The following is a 27,967-nucleotide window of genomic DNA, read 5'->3' as shown; positions in this document are numbered from 1 at the left end:
AGTAAATCTTGTGAAAATGACATCTGGGGAAATGTTTACAAGTGAAGAGGAAAAGCTCATTGTGTTGTGGTGATGGAACTTTCTTTTATCTCTACAGGAGAACTTCAAGGTGAGTTTGCCACTTAATGTTCCCCATACGTGTAGAAGACGTCAGTGGGTACATGAGGGCGTGTTAGCGGATAACAAGTTCTGTTTTGTTATTTGGGGTTGACCCAGGTCACCCTCGCCCTTCATATTTGACAATTGTGCTTAGTGTCATTTGATGTGACTCATAGTAATGAACTCGTGGTAGTTAAGTTCAACACACGAGTTTTTTGTTTTCCTGGTGTAAATAATGAAGATGGCATCAATGTATAAATCAATATTTTTTCTTAAGAATTTTCCAGCATTACTATAACTGGGGCTGGACACCATTGAGACATAACTGGAATATATCAATCTTTAATAATGAAGAGTGTAGTAGGTAATGTTGGAAGCTTCTCCGTGTCATTTTCCAAAAATATATCAAATTTATGGAAAAGATCTTGTTCTTACATATAAAGATTTTTTCAAGGAATATTTAACAAAATAGTAATCTTGTATATAAGAAGCGTAAAATCACAGCACCTTTGTTGACATTGAGCGAGACTGCGAACTCTCTAAAGTACCAGATGCTACGTTATATAATTTATCATTCATAAAGTAAACCAAACTGACTTGCATCCAGGAGCCAATAGATACCGAGTACTTTCCAGAGACATGACCGACTGACCAAGCGGCTAATGAGCTGACCAGTGGTGAAGAGGATAAAAGTAAAACAGTAAATCTAACCTAACTAATAATATAATAATATTTTTCAGGACCACACTGGAAATTATAATGACTGTACTAACACTTTATGTATTATCCTCTGGAAATGTTTAGATATGATTGATTAGTCTCACCGAATGTCTACAAAGGCATTAGTGATTTTATGCTCGATAAATATGAGGTTACTAATGTGTATTATGCTGCATTGAGGAACATCCAATAGAAGAGTAAAGAGATAACTAGTTTTGCAATGATAGAAGATGACCACCAGAGCTAGGTTAGGTTAGGTTAAGTACACTGTGTTAGGTTTAGTACATTAGGTTAGGTTAGATTAGGTTAAGTTAGATTAGGTTAGGTTAGGTAGGCCTTACACCAGTATTTTTTTTTCAGGATTGATTTGATTGGTAAAAGTATATGCGGGATAATATTAACTCAATAAAAACTACCATTCAATCAGTTGACAAATTTTACAATATATTAAAACTGACATCCCCAAAGTGAAGGAGTTAAGGGGTCCTATAAGTCGGCAGTATGTCGATAATATGGGTAATATTTAAGGACAAGGATCCTAGTTATTCAGCCACCTAATGGAAAATATTTATAGAAGAAAACTTACTTCTTACCTCAAGACCCAAGTAAATCAGATGGAGCAATAGCACTTATTGTATTCAGGTTTTATTCCATTTTTTCTGAAAATATAGACTCTGTGACAAGCCTGGATCACAATGACTCTATGTTTATGCATCTCTGTTGACAAATGCTGCTCAGTAACCAACATATTGACCAACCCTGAACGCTTGGCAACAGAACGCTTCCCAGCCAACAAATAACTGGCCAATCTTCTTGCCATACAACCTAACCTAACCTAACCTAAAAAAATATTAATTGGCCTTTTTTTAAATATTGTTACTATTCTTAATGTAAGAAAGACTAATTTATCATTATTGTTTATAGAAATATTGTTTAAAGTTTCTATTTCTGCTGCTAGTGTTTTTTAGTGAGTAAGAAATAGAATAGTGATGTTATTGTTACTGTAAGAAATCTTTGTAGGTCTAGTCTTCCTCATGTAAGCAAAGATGGTGCCATTGTCTTCATGCTGCATTTTTATTTATAAGAAAACTAGAGAAAACCTGAATAAGAATAATACTGTACTTTTTCTCCAATTTATTTGCCTTATTCCTGAGGGAAGAAATAAGTTTTTTCTGTAGATATTTTAATATTAGATAGCTGGTAACTCAGGACCCTTGTTCTTAAATACTGTATTACTATAATTTCTCTATAACTTAGTATTTCCACAGTAAAATATAAAACTGAAATTACAATAGTTCAGGTAATGTATCGATTATCCGTACCTCCAAACTCAGGCCATTTTGACCTGACCAAAAAAATATGAATCTGGAACCAATTGTCCTTTTTGTTTAAACCAACTTAGTGTTAGCACCTTGTCAATCACTCTAATATTATCTAGGGAGAGAGTAAGGAAATTAATCTCCTTGTATGGTGTAGTGTATTGTTGGAGTTGATGATGGTGTTTAGGGGTTATCTGTACATCAGTCATCAGTTGGGGGTACCACACACTTGTCTACTAAGAATGTTGCCTTAGTCATGGTAATTGTTAGATACTGTATTGCTTTGGCCACAGACATCTTGGGGAATACTGTATTAAGATAAAAATATTCATTGCATTTTATGTAGCAGCCTTTATTCAGTGACTTGTATTAGTTTTGGAGAGCGTCAATTTTCCCTGATGGTTGAGGATATCTATATACAAGCTTAAATATATGATTTTTTTTATTATATAGGGGAGGGTGAGTTAAGAGTGTTTCATTTTCTTCTGGTGGATGTGATGAAAGGAAGGGTGTCAAGATACATCCAGAGTCCTGATGACACTTCCCCTCAGCTACTGTCTTCAGTGACCAGGATGACACCATAAGAAAATGCTTAAATTCCTTGTGGAAGGTATAGAACAGTACAGTACATACAGATCACTTTCCAGGGCAGCAGTTCCTGAAGGTAGTGGGAGAAAATCCAGAAGAGGACCTACTGGTATGTACAGTTTAGTTTGCCTCTCCTGTGATTGAATTGAAATGGCTGTATAGAAGGTGTAGTTCTTGCTGTATAATGTACCCCAGTAGGTAGGAACTCTGGCTTTTTTAATAAGTACTGTACAAGCTCCTCTTTGAGGCAAAATTCTTGACGCGTGGATAATTCTTTCTCAGAGAGGCTGACCGGTAATTGTTTTAAAGCCCCAGCTTTTACGGGTTAAAGTCCAGTGTTAAATGTACAGTTGTAGGGGACAACACAAAAGAGGTCAGTATAACTTGGTTCCAATGGAGATGCATTCACGACAGCACTACAGTATTTCTTACCTATGAGAGACATGAGGGCCTCATTTGGTATTGGTGTTAGCACTAGTAATGATACTGTACACATGATAAATGTTCTAAAATACCTTATAAATAAGAAGAAGAAATTTTAATAATAGTGAATATAAAAAATACAATAAGTTGTGTACTGTACAGTACGTACTTACCAGTGCATTTAGTCAGAGTTTCCGTGAGCTTGACCACCATCTGTCGTAACCAGACCCAAGCTACAACCAATATGAACTTCTCCTCCGCATGTATTATTTTTACCCTGTTATGTCTAATAAGGTAAGTAATATAAGTTTATATATTCTTCCAGGATTGATGAGCATGGCAAGTCAGGAATGAAGAAAGTTGTTGAAAATGTCTTTAATCCGGATCAGGGGACGCACCATCCTTGCCCCAATTGTAAGTACAGGACTGTCACATTCATGCAGGCAGGCAAATTATATACCAGTACTGTATCATTTACATAGTTAAGCCAGTCCTTCATTTACTAAACTGTGATACAAATTTCTGAGGATTTTTTCTTCTGTGAACTACCTACAATTTTGTTTTTTGTCTTTCATTCCAAATTTCTTTGTTTTAGTTTCGATAAAATATTAATTACAAAGGTTAGGTCAGGATAGCGTACTGAGACTGTGCACATGTGAACTACAGTAGGTTAATTTATTCATCTTTCTGGAGTTAGCATAAGATGACTGACTGGTAAAGAGGATGACTGACTTTGAGTGAAACAGTCAGGTTAAAGAAAACTGAACTTATTACTTTGTCTGAGATAATGTTGTGTAAATATAGTCAAGATAGAAAAGGGATAAAGTGAGATACACAAACATGATGAAGACGGGATGTCTGACCAACGAAGTAGAGAATGAACAAGCCGAGTAAAGGATATACGGTATGTGTCATCCATTCAATGTTGGAAGATATGCAATAGAGGATGGATTTCTCCTTCAGTTCACTTGATACATGATGGTGAGGCAGTAAGAGACAAGTGGACCATCAGGTTGAAGGGAGCAGTACAGCTGATATAAGATGAAGACAGAGAGACAACAGGAGGGTGAGAGCAGTACAGTACCATGTAGTATAATAATGGAGAAATGTAAACACAGTTATATACAATTTTTTTTTATTTACAAGTAAATAAAAAATAATATATTTCGCTGAGGTTGGCAACACCCGCATTGCCAGCCTCTCCCTGCTGTCCCGGCGTCTGCCCGCCCTCACCCCAGCCTGCCAGTCCTCTTCCACCCACATTCCTCTACTTGAAGACTTGTATTCTGACAAAGACACAAATGAATTGTCAGTCTTCACCACATCTCGAGCCATAGCTCATACCACCTCTGAGCTTGTCCAATAAAACATTTTTTTCCGTTAAGGTCATCACTATTCTTGATCTCTTGGTCACTTTAGAGTCTTTGCTAGTAATACTTGCCTTTGATGAGGCTGGCTTACATCCTGGAGCCATGTGGAATGCACGTGGGAGGACAAACAGAAGAGGTAATCACAGTAGCGTTGACAGTATGGTTGGCACGTGTGGACTGAGGCTTCTCAGAGCAGCGGGCGTCTGAGGCAGGAAAGGGTGGCGTCTGTTTGCCGCACCGCACGGGAATATTGAAAATGGCGCGAAATTAACATTTTTGTCTTTAAAGGATATTTTATATACAGCTCCTCCCCGACTTACGACAGGGTTAGGGACCCAAATCCAGGTCGTAAGTCGAAAATGCTTAAATAATACACAGAAAATCTAAAATGGGTGTCTCTTTTTCTTCTTAGCACCACAAAACTCTCACTTTTAAGCTTGCCAGCCATTTTAAAGTGAATTACAAATGAAAATTTTGTCTGTGTACTGACGTTGGGACTCGAAAATGCGTAATTTGACAAAATTTTGGTATGACTGATGCAGGTCGTAAGTGCGGGTGGTCATAAGTCGAGTAGGTTGTAAGTCGGGGAGGAGCTGTGTACAGTATAGTCTGGTTTTACGTGGATATTTTTTACACAGAGGGCCATTTACGCGGCACCTGTCAGAAGAGATAATTATTATTTACACGGTAAATTCCATCATGTACGTGGCAAGGTTTCTGGGCACTGACGTCAGACTCGCACCGGTGACGTCGCAGACTGTGATTGGGTCACGTATCCTTACCACCCATGCACCCCCTCCGCCGCGCACTGTGATTGGTCTAGGTATCCTTGCCACCCCAGCCACCCACGCTCTCTGCCGCCGCGTCAGTCTCACTGTCTCCGCTTATGTTCACTCGTGTCCAGGAACCAGTGTGTGCATATCATCATAAAATTAAGATGTTATTTTTACTACAATGTACAGTATTGTGTCGGCGATAGCCAAAAAAAGGTGAGTCTGGCGGTTGGCCCAGTCTCTATTTCAATTACTGTAATCCCATAGGTTCTGTTATTTTATTTACGCGTTTCGCTTTATACACGGACCTCCATGGGTTTAATTAACCGCGTAAAACCAGACTTTACTGTACAGTATATAATTTTTGAGTAAAAAAACGTGAATGGTTAAAACCGCGATAAAAAACACGCAAAAAACATGGGATTACTGTACTTATTCTCAGAGCACATTTCTTGGGGTTTGTTATGTTAATTTGAACATTGATGTTAACTTGGGCTCTGAGTGTATGGATCACTGTATTAGGGTACAGTTCTATATATGATAAGTATTTCCATTACAATACTAATCATTGGCAATTTCAATAAAAAGCAGGTGTTTAACGAGAGATACATAAGAAACAACTGAAGTACGAGTTTATCTTTAACACTTACGCTACATAGGCGCTACTTTTTATATTTTATTTGGCTAACGCCAGACAATTTTATTCAGAGAGGCAACCCATACACAAGTGTTTAAGGAGACTGTGAACACCTAAAGATATACAATCACACTAAAGTAATAAGAGATGGTCATACAGTACAGTACATTATAAGGAAAGTTAATCATTGTAATACAGTAATTGTTGCTCCACCGAGACATCCGTGTCATTACTTTCTCTCTATATGATGAATGATGATCAATAATTTTGCTACCAACAGATACTGTATTTATTAGTATGGTAAATTTCATTACATTACTTGGTGATATATTTCCTCCCGTGTAGGTGGTGTGCACAATATAAGCATTACTGAATTATGAAAACACATTGGTGGGCATTGTTGTGCCACCACTTGATAATTGTAGTTCCATTACATCTAACAATATTATAAATACTGTATTATTACTGTATATCATCTTAATACGGTCCAGTACTTTGTTGTGAAATGAAATTGGAAAAGTAATGCTTTTTATCAATGTAGGGAGTTATCCAGGAATTTCCTCTTTCCTCACCACTGTGCAGCTCAGTGGAAACATTAGGGTAATTTTCAGATTCACAAGTTTGTCATATTACAATAAGTGGCTTTTTATTCTGTCTTGAAGTCTGCTGAAGTTAGGGCATGAAAATCAGTCTTTGTATTGTTTGAAATGCTTTTTTTTCTGTTTCATGAATATACATATCAGTATGACGAGGATTGTCACTTCTTAGACGTCTTTACTCTTCGGTTTTTTGGACTGTTTCTATGCTTGGTATGTCTTAGAATGTCACCTGTTATGAGGCTTTAGTATTGGGCATCTCATGTTATATGTTGGAACTCAAGATACCAAATAATTTGCTTCGATCTTTGTTAGTATTTAATTTTATATTGTCATATATCCGATAAGGTAAAGTCACTTAATGTACTGTACCAAGATTCACTGATATTCAATTAATAATTTATAGACTTTTTGCATGACTTTGATTATTTAATCATTTATGGTACTTGAACAGGCAATAATAGTTTAAAATAGATTTATTGATTTACTAAGCTGTTATCACTAAAAAAAGACCTAATGTTAATTGAGAACCAAATCAGTTTTTCAGAATACTGTACTGTATAATATGTTACACTTTAAAAATACAGTCTACAGTGTTTTGTGTTAGTACAGTACAGTGTTTTGAATCTATGTCATTGTTTAAAATTTTATTACTTCCCGGAAGGTTTGAAGCAAGCCTGACATGGAAAAATATATCATAGTACAGAAGAAACTTGGAGCAGGATAAAGGAGAAAGTGTTAATATTTGTAGACAGAACCATTAACTATGGACAGGCAGGAGGAAGGCTGGGACTCATCAGTTCAACATAAACAGAATTTTAAGACAGATGTGGAGTAAGAGGAATGCAGTGTCTCAAAAGAATGTTCACGTATACAGTGAACCCTCATTTTACGCGGTTAATTCAACCCACGGCGGCCCACGTAAAGTGAACAACATAACTTATGGGATAAATTGAAATAGAGACCGGGCCGACCCCCAAACTCCACTTTTTCAGACACAATACCTACGTTGTAGTAAAAATAACTTCTTAATTTTATGATGGTATGCACACACAATTAATAATTAAGAGAAATATCAATAATATTAGGTTTTTTAACACTTACATTAGTAGAAAAGATGGCTGGGCACACGGGGATGGGGGTTTGGTTCTGAGGCAGAGGGCAGATTATTGGCCCTCACCTGTATCACTTGTATCAATTGTATCACTATCATCCACAGAGGCTTGCAGGGCCTCTTTGTCAAACCCATCAAACTCCATATAAGTCCATATCCTCACTATAATTATCACTATCACTGACTTGGGCCGGCTGTGGTGGGTGGCGGGTGAAGAACTCGGTAATGTTTTGATGACTGGGCGACCTTGTGCGCACCCTGCTCGCGCCGCTCTCCGCGTAAAAGGGTACACACACTGCGGAAAGTGAGCATTCCGGTTTCGGCAGGGTACCGCGTAAACGTGGAAACGCGTAAAGTGAGGGTTGACTGTATACACTTCATAGGTTTTCAGGGTAATCACATGAATGTTTGTACCTGTATTACAACAACAATATTGTCCTTACTTGTTGAAGTAATGTAAACTTTCACATGACCACCATGAAAATCAGTAAGTGTGTATATATATTCTTTTGAAATGTCCTGTATATCTTCAGTCGACTAAGAGAGAAATTAAGGTGTGACAAAACATTACAGCTGAGCGAGGAAGAACGTGTTGAGGTTCGAGCACTGCGTGAGCGGGCAATACAGTTCCAGCATGAGCGGCAACGACTCCACCAGAATCTCTCACAGTGCCGTGTGTGCCACCACCAACTGGATAACCAACAAAGAACTTGGGTGAGTCTGTTGAAGTTGTTGTCTTGATAAAGTAAAGAAAAACTAGAAGGCTGTACTCTATGGGTTTGAAAAAAAATATTTCATCTTTATACAGAATATGGCTGAGTAGCAATTGATTGGCAGAGAGGACACAAGTCATTACAGATGAATTGTTTTAAAATTAGTGTGTGGATTGAGATGATTGAACAGAATAAGGAAGGATAATATGAAAAGATGGAATTAAAAAACAAAGGGGTTGGTTTGAAATATAAGTGATTGAATTCTTTTGGGTAATATGGAGGAGGTGAATGAAAGCCATGAATATAATGGAACTCTACGTGAATTGAAAGAAAAAATGAGAAAGTGAATGAGGTGTAGGGATTAGGCGAGAGAGTTTGTCAGTTAGAATAGTATTAGTATTGAGGATTGTGTGGTTGTGGTGTGTCAGTTTGTGTACAGCTGATGGTGTGTGCCAGTAGTGGTTGTAATACAGCATGCCCTTAAAATTCGCGGGGGTTAAGTTCTCAAAATGGCCGCAAATAGCCAAATCCGCTAATAATATTTACTGACCAAGGGGGAGGGGGGTACATTATTACTTGTGTGCAAAGAAATGTATATTCCCTGTCTGTGTTTGCCCTTAGGACAATTATTTCTTCTACCTGTAATGTATATATGTGTGTGCGTAGACACACACACTACAAATAAATAATAATGTGATAATCCTCTCATAAATAATCAGAAACAAGACAACAAAATGTATTAAAAATGTTAGGGTCTACCCTTAAATCAACTCCAGGCTTTGATATTAAAGTTATAACAAAGCATGGAGTTGACTGGAGGGTAGACTCACATTTTTAATAGATTTTTGTTGTCTTGTTTCTGATTACTGTACTTATGAGAGGATTATTTATTTGTATGTGCTTTGTGTGTGTGTGTGTGTGTGTGTGTGTGTGTGTGTGTGTGTGTGTAGACACACACACACACACACACACACACATACACATACACATGTACAATACAGATAAAGTAAATTATTGTCTCTAGAACGAATGGCTCCCTGTCCCGGCCGCAAAAATGCCAGCAACTTTAAAACTACCCTTAGACATTCTTGAGTACATCCAGGGTGTCATCTGGGAATAATCGAGGTCCGAGAATTTTAAGGGCATGCTGTACTGAACATGGGGGGGTTCCAATGATGGATGGTCTCTGTGGTTCCCAGACCTTTACCCCCATTCTCCCATAAGTTAATGGGTTTGGAGTTGTACATTATAATATTACAACTTTACATAAAATGAATATTAACTCTATCAGTTGTCTTGTACAGAACTGTCATGGATGCAACAACATCAATGAGCGTCACAGCAGCAGCAGCAGCAGTAAGAAAACATCAGATGTGTGCAGGACCCACAGCGGTACTCCAGTATTACCATCAGTGACTCATTGTAGACAACGTGAAGGCCAAGAGACCTCCTCCTCATCTGGCCCAAGTAGTGGTGGAGAGCCTATGTCAGAGGGACCAGAAGATTCTCCAAGTGCAGCTAATGTGTCTGTTCAAACGGAATCGTCAGTGTCATTTACGGCTAGCACAGATTTACGTTCCTACCTCAACACCTCCCTTGATAATTCCCTCGACACATCCATTAGTGCCTGTAATGATACCTGGCACCATTCATCCTCACTGGTCAGTAATATGTCTGGAATGTCCTTCCTCATTCCTGTTCATGCTAACAGTTCTGCCTAGAAAGTTTCCTACACTCTTACATTATAAGATACTGTATGTAGGAAGCCTTATTCTTGTTTTATTAACTTAAGTATTAAGGTTTGATCCTATTTCTTAATAAAGGTGGCAAGATATTCTTAGCCCCAAATAATTCCTGAACTGTGGAAGTAGCCAAATCGTGTTAACAAATGATTTGTTTTAAGATTTTATCCATTTTATGAGTACAGTAGTGATGATAATGGTTGCCCCTCGTGTAACGAGGATGACTGGCCCAAGGGCCACCTAGGCGTGAATTTGTTTAAGGTGTAGAAGCTGTCGCCAACACAACAACCACACCCTGAGTTAACGGGTTGTATGACCCAGTGTCAAGGAATAGTCCGTGAAGACCGGACAACTCGCCAACTGCACTGGCTAACATTACCCTGGAACACGATCCGCAAATCGATTAACATCCAGGTCCCCAATTACTGCTGGGTAGACAGAGGCAAATGGCGTAAAGAAACTTGCCCATAGTTTCACCCTGTACAGTAGTACAGGGTGAACAATAACAGTGGTGTTGTAGCTGAGTGGAGACAGCATTCACCTGCTAATTTGATAATACAGTTACATAATTGGTTCATGCCCAGGGCACCCCTGGTTCATCCAGTTAAGAGTGAGTCCCTAAATCTACTCTTTGAGAAGTGAAAGCTAATCAAGCACAGTGCTAGTCACACTGTCGCCTTGTGTACCAAAGGCTTGGTATAATACAATGTGCTGTATTTGTACTGTCCCTAAGAGGTCATCAGGTCTATGAGATCCGTCTTCACTTACAATAAAAGTGGAAAATTGGGCTTGTAAATGGGGTTTATTGTAGGTACTGTACTGTATTAATATCCAGTAGGAGGAAGAGAGTAACAACTCGGAAAGACTGCTTTAATAGTCTGACTATATTAAACATGATTGACATTTGTACGAAATGACTTTTGTTTTAATTTAAAACAATCTTTTATTAGAATTCTAAATGGGATTCAAGATTTTCATTAGAATCATTTTACTCCCTGTAGCATTCTGTTTATGCAGAAAGTTTCTTGGTGAATGAGCTTTGTCAATCAATAAATTACAATACCTGTACAGTAGTACTTGCCAATCTATAAATATTAAATTAAAGCCAGAATTAGGTGATTGACATTATGATACATGAATTTTGTAAGCCATGGCAACTGGAGGTAATCCAAAGATCACTTACTTCCCTATGACAGCTGTCACTTTGGTGAGAGGTAAGAGCTCTCAGTTTGCCCTAAGACATAGCAGTGTGATGCCACCCCTATAAGCTTTAGTCATGTGTATTCATAGGTTGCTTCTGGCTGGCTCCTTTATGAAGTAGGTGTTTATGATCAAACTTTCATTTATACGTATATATAGTGGGAATTTTGTAAATTTGGGTAACGTAGGTCCAGAGGGTGCTCAGTAAGGTGTGTCCAGGGATATTTATTTTTTACTTTACCAAATTCTTCCATTTCTTATTGAAGAAGTTACAAGACCACTCACTGGAAACAAGTGTGACAAAATTAGTTTCATAATATGTAGTGTAGGTCAGAAGTGTTTTTGTTATTTTTTGCCTTAAGTTTTCTTGATACTGAGTTACTGTCCATGATTTAAACTGGTTATAATACCCAATAGGGTTGTGTTGAGAAATTTTATTTTATAAGAATTACTTTCAGACCGATGTCGATGAAGCTCTTCTGTTGAGTGCCTCTCCGGAGGTAGCCACCAACCTCATCCTCGGACGCCTCCACCCATCTGCCGTCCTGCATCCTTCCACCAAGATACGGCCTTCTCAGGCCGACTCTCAACACACAGAGACGGCCAGCACCACTCTGGTACAAGGTCGGCAGTCACTGGAGCGGCTTGCAGCTTCAGAGAACCACGATACCACCACCACAGCCTCCTTGAGTCTCAGTTTTGCATCAGTCTCAGAGGAAGGCGGTGAAGGATCTGGAGATGGACTCGAAGTATCTGAAGAAATTTTAGAAGTGTCAGAGGAGGCGATAGATGGTTCAGAAGAAGACCGGGCAGGAAGTTTGCCTAGTGAGGTAGAGTCTGACTCACACAAAGAAGAGGATAACCACAGACAAACTTCCCTGTTTACATCACAGAGAAGAAATCCAAAAACAACTACTGGAGATGTTGGTAAGAGTGTGAGGGAGGGAGGAACCAGTACTGGAGTGAGAGAAGTAAGAGAAGTGAGAGATGCGAGGGAGCCATCTTGGATGTTACAACGAGACTCTGGGCGCAGCAGCAGTCATAGCGACTACCTGGACGACTACCTGGAGCTGTTAACAAGCAGGTGTGGTAGTGGTCTTGGCTTAGAGACAAATGTGTTGTCTGTCACAATGTGTAAAGCTTCTGCACCAGTTACTACTACCAGCACCACAACCTCCTCTAAAATCATGAGCACCAGTACCTCTGAGACCTATAATGGAAGTATTGCCACTGCTGTTGGGGCGAACAATGGCGATAAACAAAAGGAAAAGAAAAATGAGGATGTGGAAGCTAGTCATGAGAAGGTTGTGCACAAAGGGAAGGATGTTGAAAAGACAGATACTCACGAGAATGGCAAGAGAATAAGGAGCCCCAGAGAGCTACAAAGAGCAAGGGATGTACTCGGAGAACCTCGATCGCTGTCGGCAACTTCAGAACGTAGGGTGAGCAGGAAGAGCAGAGCCCGGAGATGGTCGTCCGCCCAGTCGTTGGACCCAGGGCGTAGTGTGGGCAGCAAGTAAGTCATTTCCTAGATTATTGTGAGGTGTTACTTAATGTTGTTTTGGTTATAATTGAAGGACCTAGTTTGGTGCTGTCTTTGATTTTTTTTTGTTCTATCTTTTGCATGTACTGTACTGTAGTTGCCTTTCTGAACATTAAGTCAGGTTATTAATTAAGGAGTCATCATTTGTAATTATTACCTCTGGTTATGGAGAAAATTCTGAAATGTGAGTAGTACAGGGGAGTAGTTCAGTCACTTGTAAGAGAAGAACCAGATGTTATGCCAATTTTCCTTCAAACCAATAGTCTTAAGAATGATTAATGTACTTTAGTATTTCTTTTATCATCCTTTTTCTTTTTCAAAACATTCCTGTTATACACTTAAATTCCAGCTTTTCCAGTTATTTATATTATCTTTAGAAAACTATATCCCAGGACAGTTCAGTTCAATTTATTTGATTCTGTGTAAAGTGAATTGATTCAGCCAAAAGTCACGCATTGTTATGAATTTGTTGGTCTGTAGTTTTACCAGCTGGCTTGAATATCATCCAAAGTTAATTAGAGATCCAACATCTTAAATCCCTGACTGTGTGTATGGTGCCAGTGTGACTACTGGGCTCCATAAATTGCTGCAATGTTGTTTCTCTAATTTAAATCAACACCTTATTTTTTTTTTATAAAAGTATAATTCATTGTTGTTGTACATAATATTTAGGCAAAACAAATTGTTTCTGATCTCCAGACTGATATAATTTTTCTAGGATACACGCTCAAGCCATGTGGCTCTTATAATGCAGGCTCAGACAACCCCATATTAGATCACCCAGGGTTGATTGTTAATACATTTTGGATATACTGATGAGGTCCTTGGTGCTGGAGTTGTATTCTGAAGGCATAAGCTATTATAAGAGACATCTCTGCCTCATCAGCATACACATCACACCATAACTTCCCTTTATCATCTTGACTCCTGGCCAGTCTGCCATTTTGAACTGACAGTCAGAGAGGATGGACACTTCAGACCTTCCCTGCTCTTCCTATATTCTACAAAACCTGTCTTAACCACTTAAATGATTATTTTAGTTACATACATTTCAACAATATAGGACACTGTTCACCACATATTGGCCAGACCTTTTATTTAAAGTAAGGAAGAATTGTTCACCTCGTCATTAGTAAGACAAAAAATAATTTGTACATGTATGGCAGATATCATAGAGAACATAACATTACTCTTTACATCTAGAATAGGTAGCTAAGACTTCTGTTGAAAAATTATTGACTCGTGTATTTTAATCTCTGAATTAGCATTTCTTTATTGATAAGCCTGTGTATAATGCTCAGTATCTTGTGACAGGTACCTTGACAGCTACCTGGGCAACTTAACAGATGATGCTTGGCTGCAGTACCCTACCCAGCTGACCTCCCGTCGTATGGTGTTCCTTGACTCAGATGAGTACATCCACTCAGTGAGGCCACACGGTGTTAGAAAACTCCAGGAAGATAGTTCGAGGACTAGATACCATTCACTTTCAGAGAGCTCAGCATCAGAGGACAGCAAGAAGCACGACTCTTACGTCACATCATCAGACGACCCTCTCTCTAATATCCACGGCAAGAGTGACTCATCTGAAGACTGGTCAAAGGATCCATCAAGCAGAGACAATAAAAGAGGAACAATTAATCAACTTTCTGCAAGAGAGGATCAACCAAATATACCACAAGCTACATCACAAGCTCCTCAGCAGAATTTAGGCCCTGACAGTAAAAACATTCCAACCAATGTGTTCTCAAATCAATCCACCCAGCCGATCCAGGAATCTACAGATTTATCCTTTGAGATTCACAATGTACAAGAGAACATCTTACATGAGGCTCCTGAAACACCTTCAGATAGGACAGAGACTAAGGTTAGTAGTGATGAAGGAATTGAACTTCTTGGAAGCCCAGCAAGCACAGGTTCTGATGTGAAGATTGTTATTGATGGTAATGGTTCCAAGAGCTCCAGCAAGGAAGAAATTTCCATAGTAGAAGAAGAGATTGAGGTTAACCCACCCAGCCCCAGTCACAGTGCAGAAGTTGCAACTAAAGAGCAAGATAAAAGTGGTGTGGAGGATATGGTCCCAGAATTTAAGTTTGGGGGGGTGGTAGGCTGTGCTGAAAATAATGAAGAGCGTCAAGACAGCTCATCTGAAGACAGCAGTGAAACAGAACCAAGTACAATTGTCTATGTGGAGGACTGTTCAATTGATAGTCTTAGTCTTAGTCTTAGTGAAGGACAGAAAAATTCACTTGTGGAGAGTGAAGGAAAAAGTAAGTCACAGATAGATCTTAAGGCACATAGCAATACTCAGATAGGTAACAAGGAGCAGAGCAGCTGGCAAGAAGATGGTAAGGGACCTGGTAGTGAGGTAGAGGAAAGTGGTGGAGTTACTTTGGGTGAGACAGGCACAGTTTTAGTACATGAAGAGAAAACTTCACCAAGAAAGGACAGTGAAAGGATATATAATAAATTGCCTGAACAATCTCCTTTAAAAAGTGTCCAGCTTGTTAAAGCATCAAAATATGCAGAGGTAATCAATGAAAGTGATACAAGAAGAAATCCAGTGACAGGTGAGCAAAGACTCCCAAATAATGATCAGGGCAAGAAAGGAATTGCAGAGTATGACATTTATGATTCAGAGGATGAATGTTTGGTAGTGCAGGTGTATGAAGATCAGAGCATTATATCCCATAGTGGAGTTAGGAGAGAGATGTCTGAATTGGGAAGAGATAGCAGTGCAGATTCTGATTATGTAGAGGAAGTGGTGAAAATTGTGCCCCAAAGAAGAGACAGGATGAAGAATGATGTGGATACCAGCTGTGTGGTGGAGCTTGTGCCATATAGAGATTCAGAAGATGCTATGGGTCAAGTGTTGACTCTGTTGAGGGCCAAGCAGCAGCAGGAGCTGGAGGAGTTGCGAGTACGACAGGAAGAGGAGGTTCGTCAGTTTATTAAACAGTTGCAGAATGTGTCACCCGAGCACCTACATGCATTTCTCGCTGCCAGCCATGCGAGTGGATCAGGTGAAAGTAGCAGTTCTGGGGATGGTCCCTCATATGTGTTGTCTCAGACGGCTCTCAAAACCAAAACTGTTGTTAGACCAAGTATTGAAAATGATGATAGTAGAAATGTAAACAGGCAACAAAGATCAAATATGAATATTGCATCATTCAGTGAGGCATCTGTTTATAGTGACAGTGATGATATTGTGGTTTCCAGTTCTGAAATCCCAGTTTTAAGTATTGAAAATCTTGAACAGATTCCATCAGTAATTCCTTCACAACCTGGTCAGGCCAGAGAGTGGAACAGTCAGTCAAGTTCATCATCATCTAGCACCACACATCCCCTTGTTGTCACACTGCCATGCCCCTCCACACATCTCCCAATATTGACATTTCCACCTGCCACTACTCATCCACCCACAACTGTTGACAAGGCTGAAGTAGAATCTCCTAAGCCACGACCCTCCAATCATACCAATCTCATGCCATCATACATTATGAATGAAGAGATGAGAAAATCCACAGGGCATCAAGAGAATGATAACTACATGCAGCTTGATTTAGACTTAAGAACAGTCAGTCCTAAACATCCCTCTACCCAAAGTCCTCATCACATCCCAATCTCAGGGACTTCAATGGATGAGTCTGGAAGCAGTAGTGTGGAATATTCTCATGCCAGGAACAACAATGCAGATGCTGATGACTCACTTAGCTTCATCAATGGGAACTGTGTGAATTATGGGGATGGAATGCAGTACTATAGATTATGCACTCCCGACGAAGACCTCAGCATCAGTGAGATTACCCCAAGGACCACCGAGGTGGAAACCCACTATCAGTCTAAGCCTACAGAAACAGTAACTCAACCTGGATTGTTCAAAGTTATGAATAATGGCCCATGGCCAGGCCCAAGGCCCACCAGTATCACTAGCCTCCTGGCAGAACATCCAGAGATTTTCAGAGAAGACATAGTGGAGGTGAATTTGGAGCATGCAGGAGATTGGGGAACATCTACTGTGGGACTCAGGGACCCTTGCAGGACTGTAGTGGATGAGTGCAGCATGACCCGCGAGGCTGCTGCCACGGCAGAAGGTGGGCTCGACATGGTGCCAGAGAGAGAGAGTGCTGCCAGTGTTCACTTCCTTCGTCTGGTTAGTGATGGAAATCTTAGTTATATTGTATTGCAGTAATTGTCTGATATTTTTAATTCTAGATATGTCATTTCTTTCATGCAAATTGGGTTTCCTTATACGGAATCTTCCAAGAACTGTGGTGGTCATGATACCACTCTTCACAATCTTCATATGTACAGAAGCGCATAGAATGAAGGAAGAATAACGGCTTTAGAAAATACACTTTCCATAGTAACTCTTATGTTAGTGTATACATTTATTATCCACCAGGTTTTAGGTTTATGGATAATCTCTTCTCCCTAAGCTTTGTTACGAGCCAATTACATGTAAGCTTGAGTCACAGAGTATGATGGTCTGTGTGGCTGTCGATTCCAAAATATATTTTTCCATTTCTTTAATATTTTATTTATGTTTGAAAATATATTACTAGCCAATATATTTTTGTTTGAGTGGCATTTCTGCATTAATTGTTAGGATCATGGCTGTGTAACTGCAACCCATCTCTAGAATATGTAATTACTGATGCTTTTACAAACTTCAGATACTGTAATTTGGAGGAGATACTGCATGAAGTAAATACTGTATGTAATGTAATGTGTTATTGTAGATTGAATTAATTTTGTCCTCTTTAAAAAGCTATTGTGATGACCCAAGAAATTATGTAATAGTGTACCACATAAATCCTAGCAATGAGATCCTACGGTGTTTTATCCTCTCTTACTGTATAGTGGGATTTCATTGCTGTTATGATGAAAAGTTGGATATTTGATTATAAAGAGAAAACTTTGAATATATGATCATATTATCCAGAATGACAAAATTTTTAAAGGTTTTCCCTGAATGAAGAAGGATGGTTAAAACTACAGTGCTGGAAGGTTAAGGTTAGAGCAATAAATTGAGGATGATGAAGTGTATATGAAATATTATTTAATGATTATGCAAAAGTACATTTGTTATTGGATGTTCTTGCAGAGTCAGAACGTGATCTTTGTGAGGGGCATCGTACTTCTACAAGCTTGTGTCAGAAGGTACATGACACAGAGACTTCTGCGGACCAAGTTTGTCCAAGAGCAGCTGGCAACACTAGCAGAAATTGCCAAGTTAGCCCAGCAGTTTCATTGTGACATCCTTACTGACAACATCCACAAGGGAGATGTAGACTTCCACAAGGCACTGTACAACCAGGTAAAGCTGCCTTGTTGATTGTGTATGTAAGATGTTGCTAGGATGTGGTGGACTGGTCACCCTTATCTGGTTGTCCAACACACAGGTCAATGCGCTATTTTTATTTTAAGGGGATATGTCCCTGCACTGTGTGGATGAGTTCTGCTGCGTGGGTGACATGATCAGTGCTGTAGCTGGCTCACTCACAAGAGACAGAAGTGGCTTGAGTAAATATGGGGAGTTAATGCCTTTCTTGGTGGCAAAAAGACTTTCCTATGTGTGAAAAGAAAGATATATGCAATAGTTATGAGAAAGTTGTTGTTGCATGGCAGTGAAACATGGGCAGATAAAGGAGGATGATGTATGCAGGTTTGGGTGAACTGAAATGTGAATAATGCGGTGGATGTGCAATGTGATGCTGAAAGATAGAAAGACCTGTTCAGAGTTAAGAGGGAAGCTTGGTATTGAAAGTATTGGTGGAGTTTTGTGAGGATGGTTTGGGCATGTTGAGAGAATGGAGGAGACAGGTAAAGAGGTGCATGACTTTAAATGTGGAGGAGGAAAAGAGCCAGGAGTAAGCCATGAATGACATAAGGAGAAGTTGTAAGAAATGACCTCAGAGCTAAGAACTGAGGAGAGAGGTTGCAAGAGACCATGCAGCATGGAGAGCTGCCATAAGGTAATCACGGCTAAGCCACTCAAATGCTGAAAAAGTCTCTAAAATGTAGATGATGATGATCCATTATTTCTGTACCTTGTATCCCATTGTTTTACTTTATAATAAATTGTGTGTGTATATATATATATGTCAATGTCAGGTTACATAGTACAGTAGTTTTCTTTATAGAATAAAATTATAATGTAATATGGTTTTGGTCTAACAATAATGTTGTGACCTTCAGGAAGGCCTGGCTCGAGAGAGGATTCGAAGGGTGTTTTTTGTACTTAGTGTTCAAGAACAGATGTCTCTCATCTGTCGGGACCGACAGCTCTGGCAAATGGAGCAAGAACGACAGACTTCAACAATTTTGCGACCATCACCAACACACAGTAATTCATCTAAGCCTAAGAGCAGGTAACTAACATGCAGCAATAATATTTCATGTTTAAGAAAGTGGGGTGGTTTATCTGTGGTGTATCTTAAAGGTGGAAGTGAATCAGCTGCTGGGAAAATGCACATGTTATAATATTGAGCAAAATCTGCTATGTGTTCGTTTCCCATGTAACTTAACAATACAAGTATTGAAACTAACATGGTAATATTAGAACTTAGCTCACTGATCTAGGTCTTATCTTATTGTGAATTTGGCAGAAATGTTGAGGATAGACCAAGATCAGGAATAGCATCAAAGACACCGGCAGCAAAGAGACCTTCTCCTACTGCCCCAAGACCTCAACAGGAGGTTAAAGCTCGTGCTGGATCTCTGAGAAGCAGAACATCTCGGCTGGTGCAGCCTTCTCATGCTCATCATTTGTCACCATCACACAATGTTAATATGTCAAATGTACACACAGATCATAAGGTTTCCTCCAGAAGCAAGTTGCCTGTTCAGATGGAGCGATCAACTTCACACGTAGACAGTGCACCTTCACACTATACTAAGACATCACATGTTAAGTCCCCACAAGACACTAGATCTGGCCTCCTCCCAAGTAATAGATGTGCATCACACCCTCGCAGCAGCAGTACCTCTCAGATACCCAGTCGAACTAGTTCAAGACAAAGTTCCAGAGCGTCAGGTCACGTGGCCAGTGTGAATCGAAGTATGAGCTGCAGTAGCAGGAGTACTACTCATTCCAACAGTCCACGTAGAGGTAAGGATGGCTTTTAAAATGTAATTGATCTAACTCTTGTGGATAAGCAAATGAAGACCTTAATTGTCTTCAAGTAACAATGGAGCACAGTACAGTATTACCATCCCCCTTCACAAACACTGGATTATTATGGTACAGTACCATAGCTAATAGGGTAGTGTAACAATTATTATTTAAGGCTGAAGATTAAGGTTACCACCAGCCTTCCATTACCTAACAGGTCTCAGATGTGGGAGTCCCTTATGACATGGATTAGGTCACAAATGATGGATTGATCTTAAATTACTGTAGTGTTATTTTTACAAAGTGTACAGAAGTAACTGAGCTACCCCTCCCACCCCCAAGTGAGTACTGATGAAGGTAGCTGGAAATAAAGTTTGAAGCTTAGGATGACAGCTTAAGGCTGAGACATTAGACAAGAACTATGTGCACTGCTAGGGTGCCACCACACGTTAACAACACAATAGCCTTCAGCCTTCTGTGACATATTTTGCATCTAATTCTGTACCACTTTTATTTAAGGGCTGTGGTTGCAATGAGAAGTTATGATTGATCAGTGGATTAGTCCCAGCCATTAATGTTTGAGGACGTCCTGGGTTTTCATCACATGGTCTTTTTGGGCTTAATATGTGAGTCATTTAGTCCAGACTTTGTCATAAAACAGGATATAAGGATCAATCTTCATTTTTTTTATGCTTTTCTATTGTTTACATTGAACTGTATCATTCCTCCAAAATGTATACAGCTTGGCAAATATAATGTACTGTATGTTTAAAATCAGATTTAGCTTTGTCCAGATACTGATAATGAAAAAAAGTGGTAAAAGTATTTTGTCGTTCCTCAATTACAGCACATAAAATTATTAACTTTCTTTCTACTTGACCGTTGTGAAGTGTTAGATGATATTAAGAGAATAGATCAAAGCATTTGCCCCAGGATACTGCATTGTTTAAGTAATAAGATATCAGTGATCCATTTTCAAGCTCTTTAATACACAAAATTTACTTTGGGACAATATGGTTCATAACATTTTCAATATATTGTTTTGCAAGTACTGTAGGTAGTGTAGTGCCTCCAGTGGTACTGAGACATTGTCTTTCTTTCATTATATTCTAGTTATTAGTGTACCTTTACTTTAAGAGAATAGACCCAATAAATATGGAAAGAAGGCTGCCAAGAGGAGATGCTAAAGTTGTGTGGTAGTATGTGACATTTATTACAACCCATTTAAATGAAAATGGAGTGAGATAGACAGACAGACAGATGGACATTGCCGTTCTCTTCTCTTCCCTTGTGATCACTTCTCTTTCTACTAATTAAATATAATTTATATTTTTATTGTTGTTCAGTGATAATTATTATTATTATTTTTTCAATAAAATGTCAGTCATTAATTATTTAATGAGAAGTTAAAAGAGAAAATTGACTGCATCATCCAAATTTAGCTTCAGACCAGTAACAAGCTTTTCCCAAGGAAATTTCTGAAGATTGTTGGCCCTTTGTAAAATTCCCTTGGGACCTGATTTTTTTTTATGCTGCCAGCATCAGGGACCTGATGTTCTCAAGAGAAAACCTTGAATAGTGTAACATATGAGAACATCCCAGGAAGACTGCACAATAAGACAAAAAAAATTATCTGTTTATTTGTAAATAATCCTATTGGTGTGGTAATGTCATTCCTTTATTCAGCATATTCTCTTATTACTGATACATGAAAACTTGAATAACTTTATATACTTTCCCCAATGTGATGCAGCTCATCAGGTGGGACATGCGCCTCCACTGGCCTTCGCAACAACGCGGGGTGGAATGGACAGGGTAAACACTAGTCTCACATGCCAGATATCACAATGTCACCATTTGAGGAAGGCTTGAGTGCAGTGTGCATTCTCTTGTGATCATAAATTTCATATCTTTTGTTTACACAGTACATTGTGAATTGCTGATGCTGTAGCACTTCCAGATTGTGCCTCCATCTCACAGGTTTTCCAAAACACTCTTAGCAACTTAGTACTGTTGCCATTTTTTGGTTCTCAACAGAGACACTAAAATTAGCACCAGATGCATGACAAACAGCACTGGCACACATCACAAAACCCAGCTGATTCTTGGATGACTGATTTATCTTATTTTATGCTTAAATATAACATTTTGTACAGTACTTTCACTTACACTTTAAATGACTACACACAATACTGTACATTTGTTTATGAATATTGAGAGCAACAAGAAACATCTGTTTTCAGTTTGCTAAGCATAGCAGTTTTTAAATTGGCTATAATTATGTATCATATGTACAAGGAAAAATATAATCATGAGAATTTTAGACAAGCTTTTAAAACTATGTAAACTAAATGGCAATTTGTGTATTGTGGATCTATCTCCAAGTTTGAGTGTCTATTAATCCGTCAGTCTATAATATGACATCTTTATTACTTCCTATATGCTCCTTCATGAAATACTATGGTTGTATAACAGTGGTAATTTTTGCTTGGTGAGATTGAGCTACAACTGTGTCAGAGTACTTGTATATGATCTGTCCTTTGTGTTGTTGGTTTATCAGAGACTATCAAGCTCATCTTCCTTGGACTGTATCTTTTTTTTTTTTACGGGAATTAGCCCACCCGGGCACAGGTCAAACGACCCACAACGGGGCCTGGGGGGCGAAAAAAAAAAAGAACAGAAAGAAATTGAAAATAGAGAAGAAAAAGGTTATACTGTGTTAATCTACACCACGAAGATGTTTTGTTGATAAACAAAACATCCTTGAAAGGAAAGATTGTTAACACTTATATGCAAATATTTTCTTGAGTGCAGGCTTTTAACCTCAAACAGGCACCTAACAAAAGAAATTTTAAAAATATATATATATTCCACAACATATACTGTAGCTTTATAATATATACTGTGCAATAATAAGTTAAACTGGATTCTGAAACAGACAAAGGTTTGGAATTATACAAGTAAACTGACACAATGGTTCATTTTTAATTGAAAATTAATATAGATTCCAAATGAGCTGATGACTGATCACCATCATTCACACATGGTGTAATATTACACTGTTATTACTTACTCTTTTAAGAAAATTATGTTATTATATGAAGGTGAACAGTTAAACTTAAGATAAATGTGTTGTACTTTCAGCAACACCACCAAGGTCGGCCACCAAGACATCCATAGTGGGTAGAAGACCGTGGCGGTGATGGTGGCGGACAGGAGGCCCTGTTGGATGGCACCTAGGCCAGTGGCAACTTCGGGTTAAGACTCTGTATAATGTATCACGTGGCAAAGCTTCACGCATTATAAGCCAGCAAAAGACAAATCTGCATGTATACAAGTCATACATACCACAAGGGAAAACAATATCTGTGAAAGACATGTAAAAGCCTGGGCCTCTTTGTAATGTATTTCCTGGTTAAGCTTTGTAAGTGCTAGACTCTTGTGTGTTGAGCAGCTACTCCAGCCTGTGTCAAGAAACTATCCATTGTATTTTCTCTGTAATGGATATCATGTCAGATACTCAGAATCTTGTATAATTCCCTTTTGCACTGACCTTTACATCCATATTTATTTATTTTTCACATCCCACACATGCACACCCCCACAAGACACACACACACACACACATGTGCACCCCATACAATATTTCACACACTCATGCACACAGATATGAATTTATTTATTCTCGCAAGCCTTGCCTTTTTCTGCTATTATACAAATGTCTGAAATCAAGAAGATGAAGAAAAAAAAGAAAAACGACCCCTTGATACTTCTTCATTCAGTTACCGGTACTTTAACTGGTGTGACATCCCTGTAATCCAATCGACCTTTTGCTCACCTGTGCATTACATGATCGTTTGTTTCCTGGCTATCATTCCTTCCATATTTAGGTCTTCCCTTGCCTCATCCCTACACCTCCTTCTTGGTCTTACCCTCTCACTTTCATCTCCTTCTTGGTCTTGCCCTCTCACTTTCATCTCCTTGGTCTTACCCTCTCACTTTCATCTCCTTTTTGGCCTTGCCCTCTCACTTTCATCTCCTTCTTGGTCTTGCCCTCTCACTTTCATCTCCTTGCCCTCTCACTTTCATCTCCTGGGTTTTATTCTCTTACTGCACATTGAACATCATCATCATCATCACTCTCCTGGGTCAGCCCCTTTCCCACATCTTCTAATTCTGTACAGGGTATATGTTTTTCTCTGCCTCATATTCACCCTTATATAATGTACAGTATACATAACTCAGTACACTAGTATATGGAATTTCTATATCATTTAATGTTTCTTGTGTGAGAGTTGTGGCCATCTCTGTAGGGTGTTGATGCTTCTAGCCTGTTCTGTGCTGTATCATCCTTGGTTTTATGGAGTTATATGGTATACAGTATAGATAAATCCCCTTCTTCTCTTATTAATTATAAACTGGATATTTGTGACCAGTGTAATGTTCAAAAAGCTAGTTGGTATGAGGTCATGCCATCATAAAGTGAATAAGTGTGTAAAAGTGAAGCCTTATCTTGGACATTGCTTAACGTTTGAAATCCATTACAATACTTTATTCCGAGTGAACTTTAGACCTATGAAACTTTTCCCCAGAAATTTATGTGCAGCCTATTGTACATGAAAAAACTATATAGTTAAAAGAAACCCATAAGTCGCTGAACAACTCTGGTCTATGTACTATTATGGTATATAATTTAATCTAGTGTTGATATTGAGTATAGTGAAATATACGGTACGGTATCACAAGATCTTGTATATTTCGTATTAGAATTCCTTACCGTCTCTTCCAGTTGCATTTGTTGTCTCCTCACTTAGTCATTATTTAGACTGTCTGGTTTGGATAACTTGCTAGTCACTGTAGGTTAATATTTTTGTATGTGGTTCATGTTTTATTTTGTTAGATAATGTTATAAATGCCACAGTTTGATAGCTTTGCTGAATAATTGGGGGCAGATTAAGCAGTATCTGTGCTGATGATATTACAAACCTCTGTCTCGAATTAACATGCCTTTATACTGTAATGGATGAAATGTGGTAATCAAGATAATGTTGTTTTGATGTCAAGGATATGATTTTTACAATGCTTTGTTATAATTATATCTGGTCTCCCAGTTGTGTATTAAGGCTATTTTTAATTTTCACACATCTCTTTCAATTTTCATTTCATATTTAGTTAGTATATTTCTTTTATTTGTTCTTGCATTTTAATGTATGGATAATCCAAAAAATGTGCCTGAGTAATTTGTAATTACATTGTATATTGTCTTAGATGTCAAAAGATTACAAGAACTCTTTATCTCAATGTATAATATATTCATTGAGCTATTTCCCATGTTTAAAGGAGCAGGCACTCATGGAATTGGTGATTACATCGTTGGTTGAATGGTTGAGGAGTAGAACATGTGTTGGTTGGTTCAGGGAATATGAAAAATGAATGATATAACTACAGTAGAACCTTGAATGATTGTGTTCCCTCAGGACCAACATGGCAGATTAAAAGTACCATTGCAGTAATTTATAACGTGGGGTAGGTAGATAATTCCGCTACATCGTGATCCCAAAGTACAGTATCAGATATGGAAAGTGATACAACTAAGTACACACTGAAAGGTTATAATTGCCTACAAATAACTAAAAAAGTGTTCAGATCTTCCATATTAGTCCTCCACATTGTCATTTTACTCGCATCACTGTCATGTTGCTTGTGAAATCTTGAATGTTATCTACTCTCCTGCTAAATATCAAGCTGATTTTCCTCTCTTGAGTTACTGACTATTGCCAGTTGATCGTGTAGTACAGATAATCCTCCTTGTTTTGTAGTTGCCATTACAAGCTTTCAGTTACAGTACACCCTGAAGGGATGCTGTAACATGACTCGATGATAAGTTGATTGGTGCTCCTGTCAGAATGCCAGTTTCTTTATTTCTTTTAACTTTTCTGTATTAAATATTATCACAAGTTTTCTCTCTTTAAACTTTATTAAATTGTTTCAGATAAAATGGAAATTTTCACATCTTTGGACTTCCATAAAACAAACTGAATTATGAGTGAAATTAATGTGAAATGATTTATCTTATGATCACTAGGTACATGAACACTCGAGGTTCTACTGTATAACGTATAAAGCTGACCAGAAGCAATGCAAATATCTTTTTGTGAATAATTGTAGTAAATACTGAAGAAAAAAAAAAACAGTATTGGTGTTGAATCTCATTATATTGTACACTAGTAGTATTTCTCTCCATTGAACTTATTTGTGTCTAGAAATGATAGCAAAGCTTTCTTTGTACTGTACCACACATGACTGCAGCAAATAGGTAATGAGAGGACCAAATGAGATTACAGAAAACGTTTATATGCCAAGAAGAGGATGGTTACATCGTTTTATTATCAATAAATGTAAATACTGTAATTATTTAATAACTGCTGAAATGGTGCTTTAGAAAAATAAAAGACAAATGGTGCTCCTTAAGTAACTACTGTATCTTCATGAGAGGTATATACATAGAGTATTAAGAAGCTTGGCAAGAACTTAAATCTTTTGACATGAGAAGCAAACATTTTAACACCTACTAGGCATTGGTCACAAAAAATATAATAAGTTGATCTGGTTATAACAATACTCAAGGTTTTCTCTCCATAATTTTATTTATAGATAACCATAATTGAAAGTGCATTATATTTTGTGTTGACTGGAATAGATGCAGTTCTATCTTGTTAAAATGGTGTTTATATCGGTGTAGAGTTAGTGTATGGCATGAACACATCTGGCTGCTGCACAACTGCTGACCAGTTGATACATTAGTATAGGAAAGATATCAACTCGTTCAATGTGAAATGGCAAAAAAATTCATATAATAGAAAACTTTTATATCAGAATATGCAACCCTTCTTCAGGCATGGGAAATGGCATGTTGTAGGTAGACGTCCATGACTTAATCTGTGACCTCACTGCAGTCTTGTCAAATATGTCTTTATAGAGGTATATTTCATTCATAGTACTAAGCCAGTGTTGTAATGTTACACTGGATGTCTTATCTTTATATCATAAGGCTTTCATGTTTTTGTCCCAAGTGCTGACTCCTTGGTCATGGAGTTGCTGATAACAAAATCCTAAAAGTGACAAAATATCTCAAAATTAAGCATTCCAATTTACTGTGGATTCTCTACAAGTGCAAATATTATTTATTTTAGCAAGTATTGATATCATATCACTGGTATTGTAACCAACTACAGTACTTGAATATGGGAGACTTTATTAAGGGTTAGTTACTGCTGCTGCTTGTGCTAAAGCTAAGCTGCAAGTACACATTATTGTAATGTATTGCAGTACAGTACTATATACAATTTTCTTGATTTGCTTGCCTTTACGACAGTTTTCTCAAAGAAAATTGTTTATGATCTCTGTAAATGAAATAAATGTTTAATAAGCTGTTTTGTAGCCACTTTGTTATGTGCAATGTTCAGTATCATGAAGATTGTTGCGTACTGTACCGTACTGTACTCCATAAATGCTGTACTACTGTATTATGGTGAGACAAACCCTGAGGCCAGTACTGTATCAGCAACAGGTGGTATTCATTGTACATGAATGCCACACATTTTCTTGCCTCATGAGCCGAGTGGGAAAAGTATACTGTAGTCTCACATTATACCATTCCATGTGTATAAAGTTATACACCATTATCTTCCTATTACACAATCAATGGAAGAGTAAGGTGTGCCTATTTTATCATTACATATATAGAAATATATATTCATTTTATATTTATTTTGCCTTATTTTAACTTTTGTCAATGCTGTCACATGCCAACATGCCAAGGCATCAGTTTCTCCATGAATATACGGTACAATAGTTGTACTAATTAATTTTATCTTCTGTTTATTTCATTTTTTTTAAGGTCTTCAGACATGACAATAGCACTTGGCAGTCTCACTTATGTTTGGTGAACAGTTCAAGTGAACAAATGAACTCAATAAATACATGACATTTAAATGGAAGATGTTTTATTCA

The 27,967-nt window shown here is 38.1% G+C and overlaps 1 protein-coding gene across 5 annotated transcripts; it reads left to right on the top strand.

The window, feature by feature from the left end:
* Positions 1-27,949, top strand: LOC121873747 (serine-rich adhesin for platelets-like). 5 transcript variants are annotated; one of them, XM_042377465.1, is made up of 12 exons: positions 24-109; positions 2,786-2,835; positions 3,475-3,563; positions 8,213-8,353; positions 9,657-10,013; positions 11,753-12,810; positions 14,152-16,990; positions 17,945-18,157; positions 19,039-19,211; positions 19,449-19,951; positions 21,708-21,769; positions 23,099-27,949. In XM_042377465.1, the coding sequence occupies exons 3-12, from the start codon at positions 3,519-3,521 to the stop codon at positions 23,132-23,134; spliced, it is 5,427 nt and encodes a 1,808-aa protein (XP_042233399.1). In that variant the 5' UTR covers positions 24-109; positions 2,786-2,835; positions 3,475-3,518; the 3' UTR covers positions 23,135-27,949. The 5 variants fall into 5 exon arrangements, 4 of the variants coding, with proteins under 4 accessions (XP_042233387.1, XP_042233393.1, XP_042233406.1 ...); XR_006090308.1 differs by lacking the exons at positions 3,475-3,563; positions 21,708-21,769 and adding an exon at positions 20,474-20,580 and having other exon boundaries at positions 1-109; XM_042377453.1 differs by lacking the exon at positions 3,475-3,563 and having other exon boundaries at positions 1-109.
* Positions 27,950-27,967: the final 18 nt, after the last annotated feature.

This window comes from Homarus americanus, unplaced genomic scaffold, assembly GCF_018991925.1.
Source record: "Homarus americanus isolate GMGI-L3 unplaced genomic scaffold, GMGI_Hamer_2.0 scaffold55640, whole genome shotgun sequence".
Lineage (NCBI taxonomy): Eukaryota > Metazoa > Arthropoda > Malacostraca > Decapoda > Nephropidae > Homarus > Homarus americanus.
This window is presented reverse-complemented; position numbering and strand designations above follow the sequence as displayed.

Excerpts from the sequence above, each read along its gene's own strand:
- LOC121873747 (XM_042377453.1), top strand. The coding sequence starts at position 73 with ATGGAACTTTCTTTTATCTCTACAGGAGAACTTCAAG. Across the intron at positions 8,354-9,656 it reads ATAACCAACAAAGAACTTGG|AACTGTCATGGATGCAACAA; the intron begins GTGAGTCTGTTG and ends TGTCTTGTACAG. Across the intron at positions 16,991-17,944 it reads GTGTTCACTTCCTTCGTCTG|AGTCAGAACGTGATCTTTGT; the intron begins GTTAGTGATGGA and ends ATGTTCTTGCAG.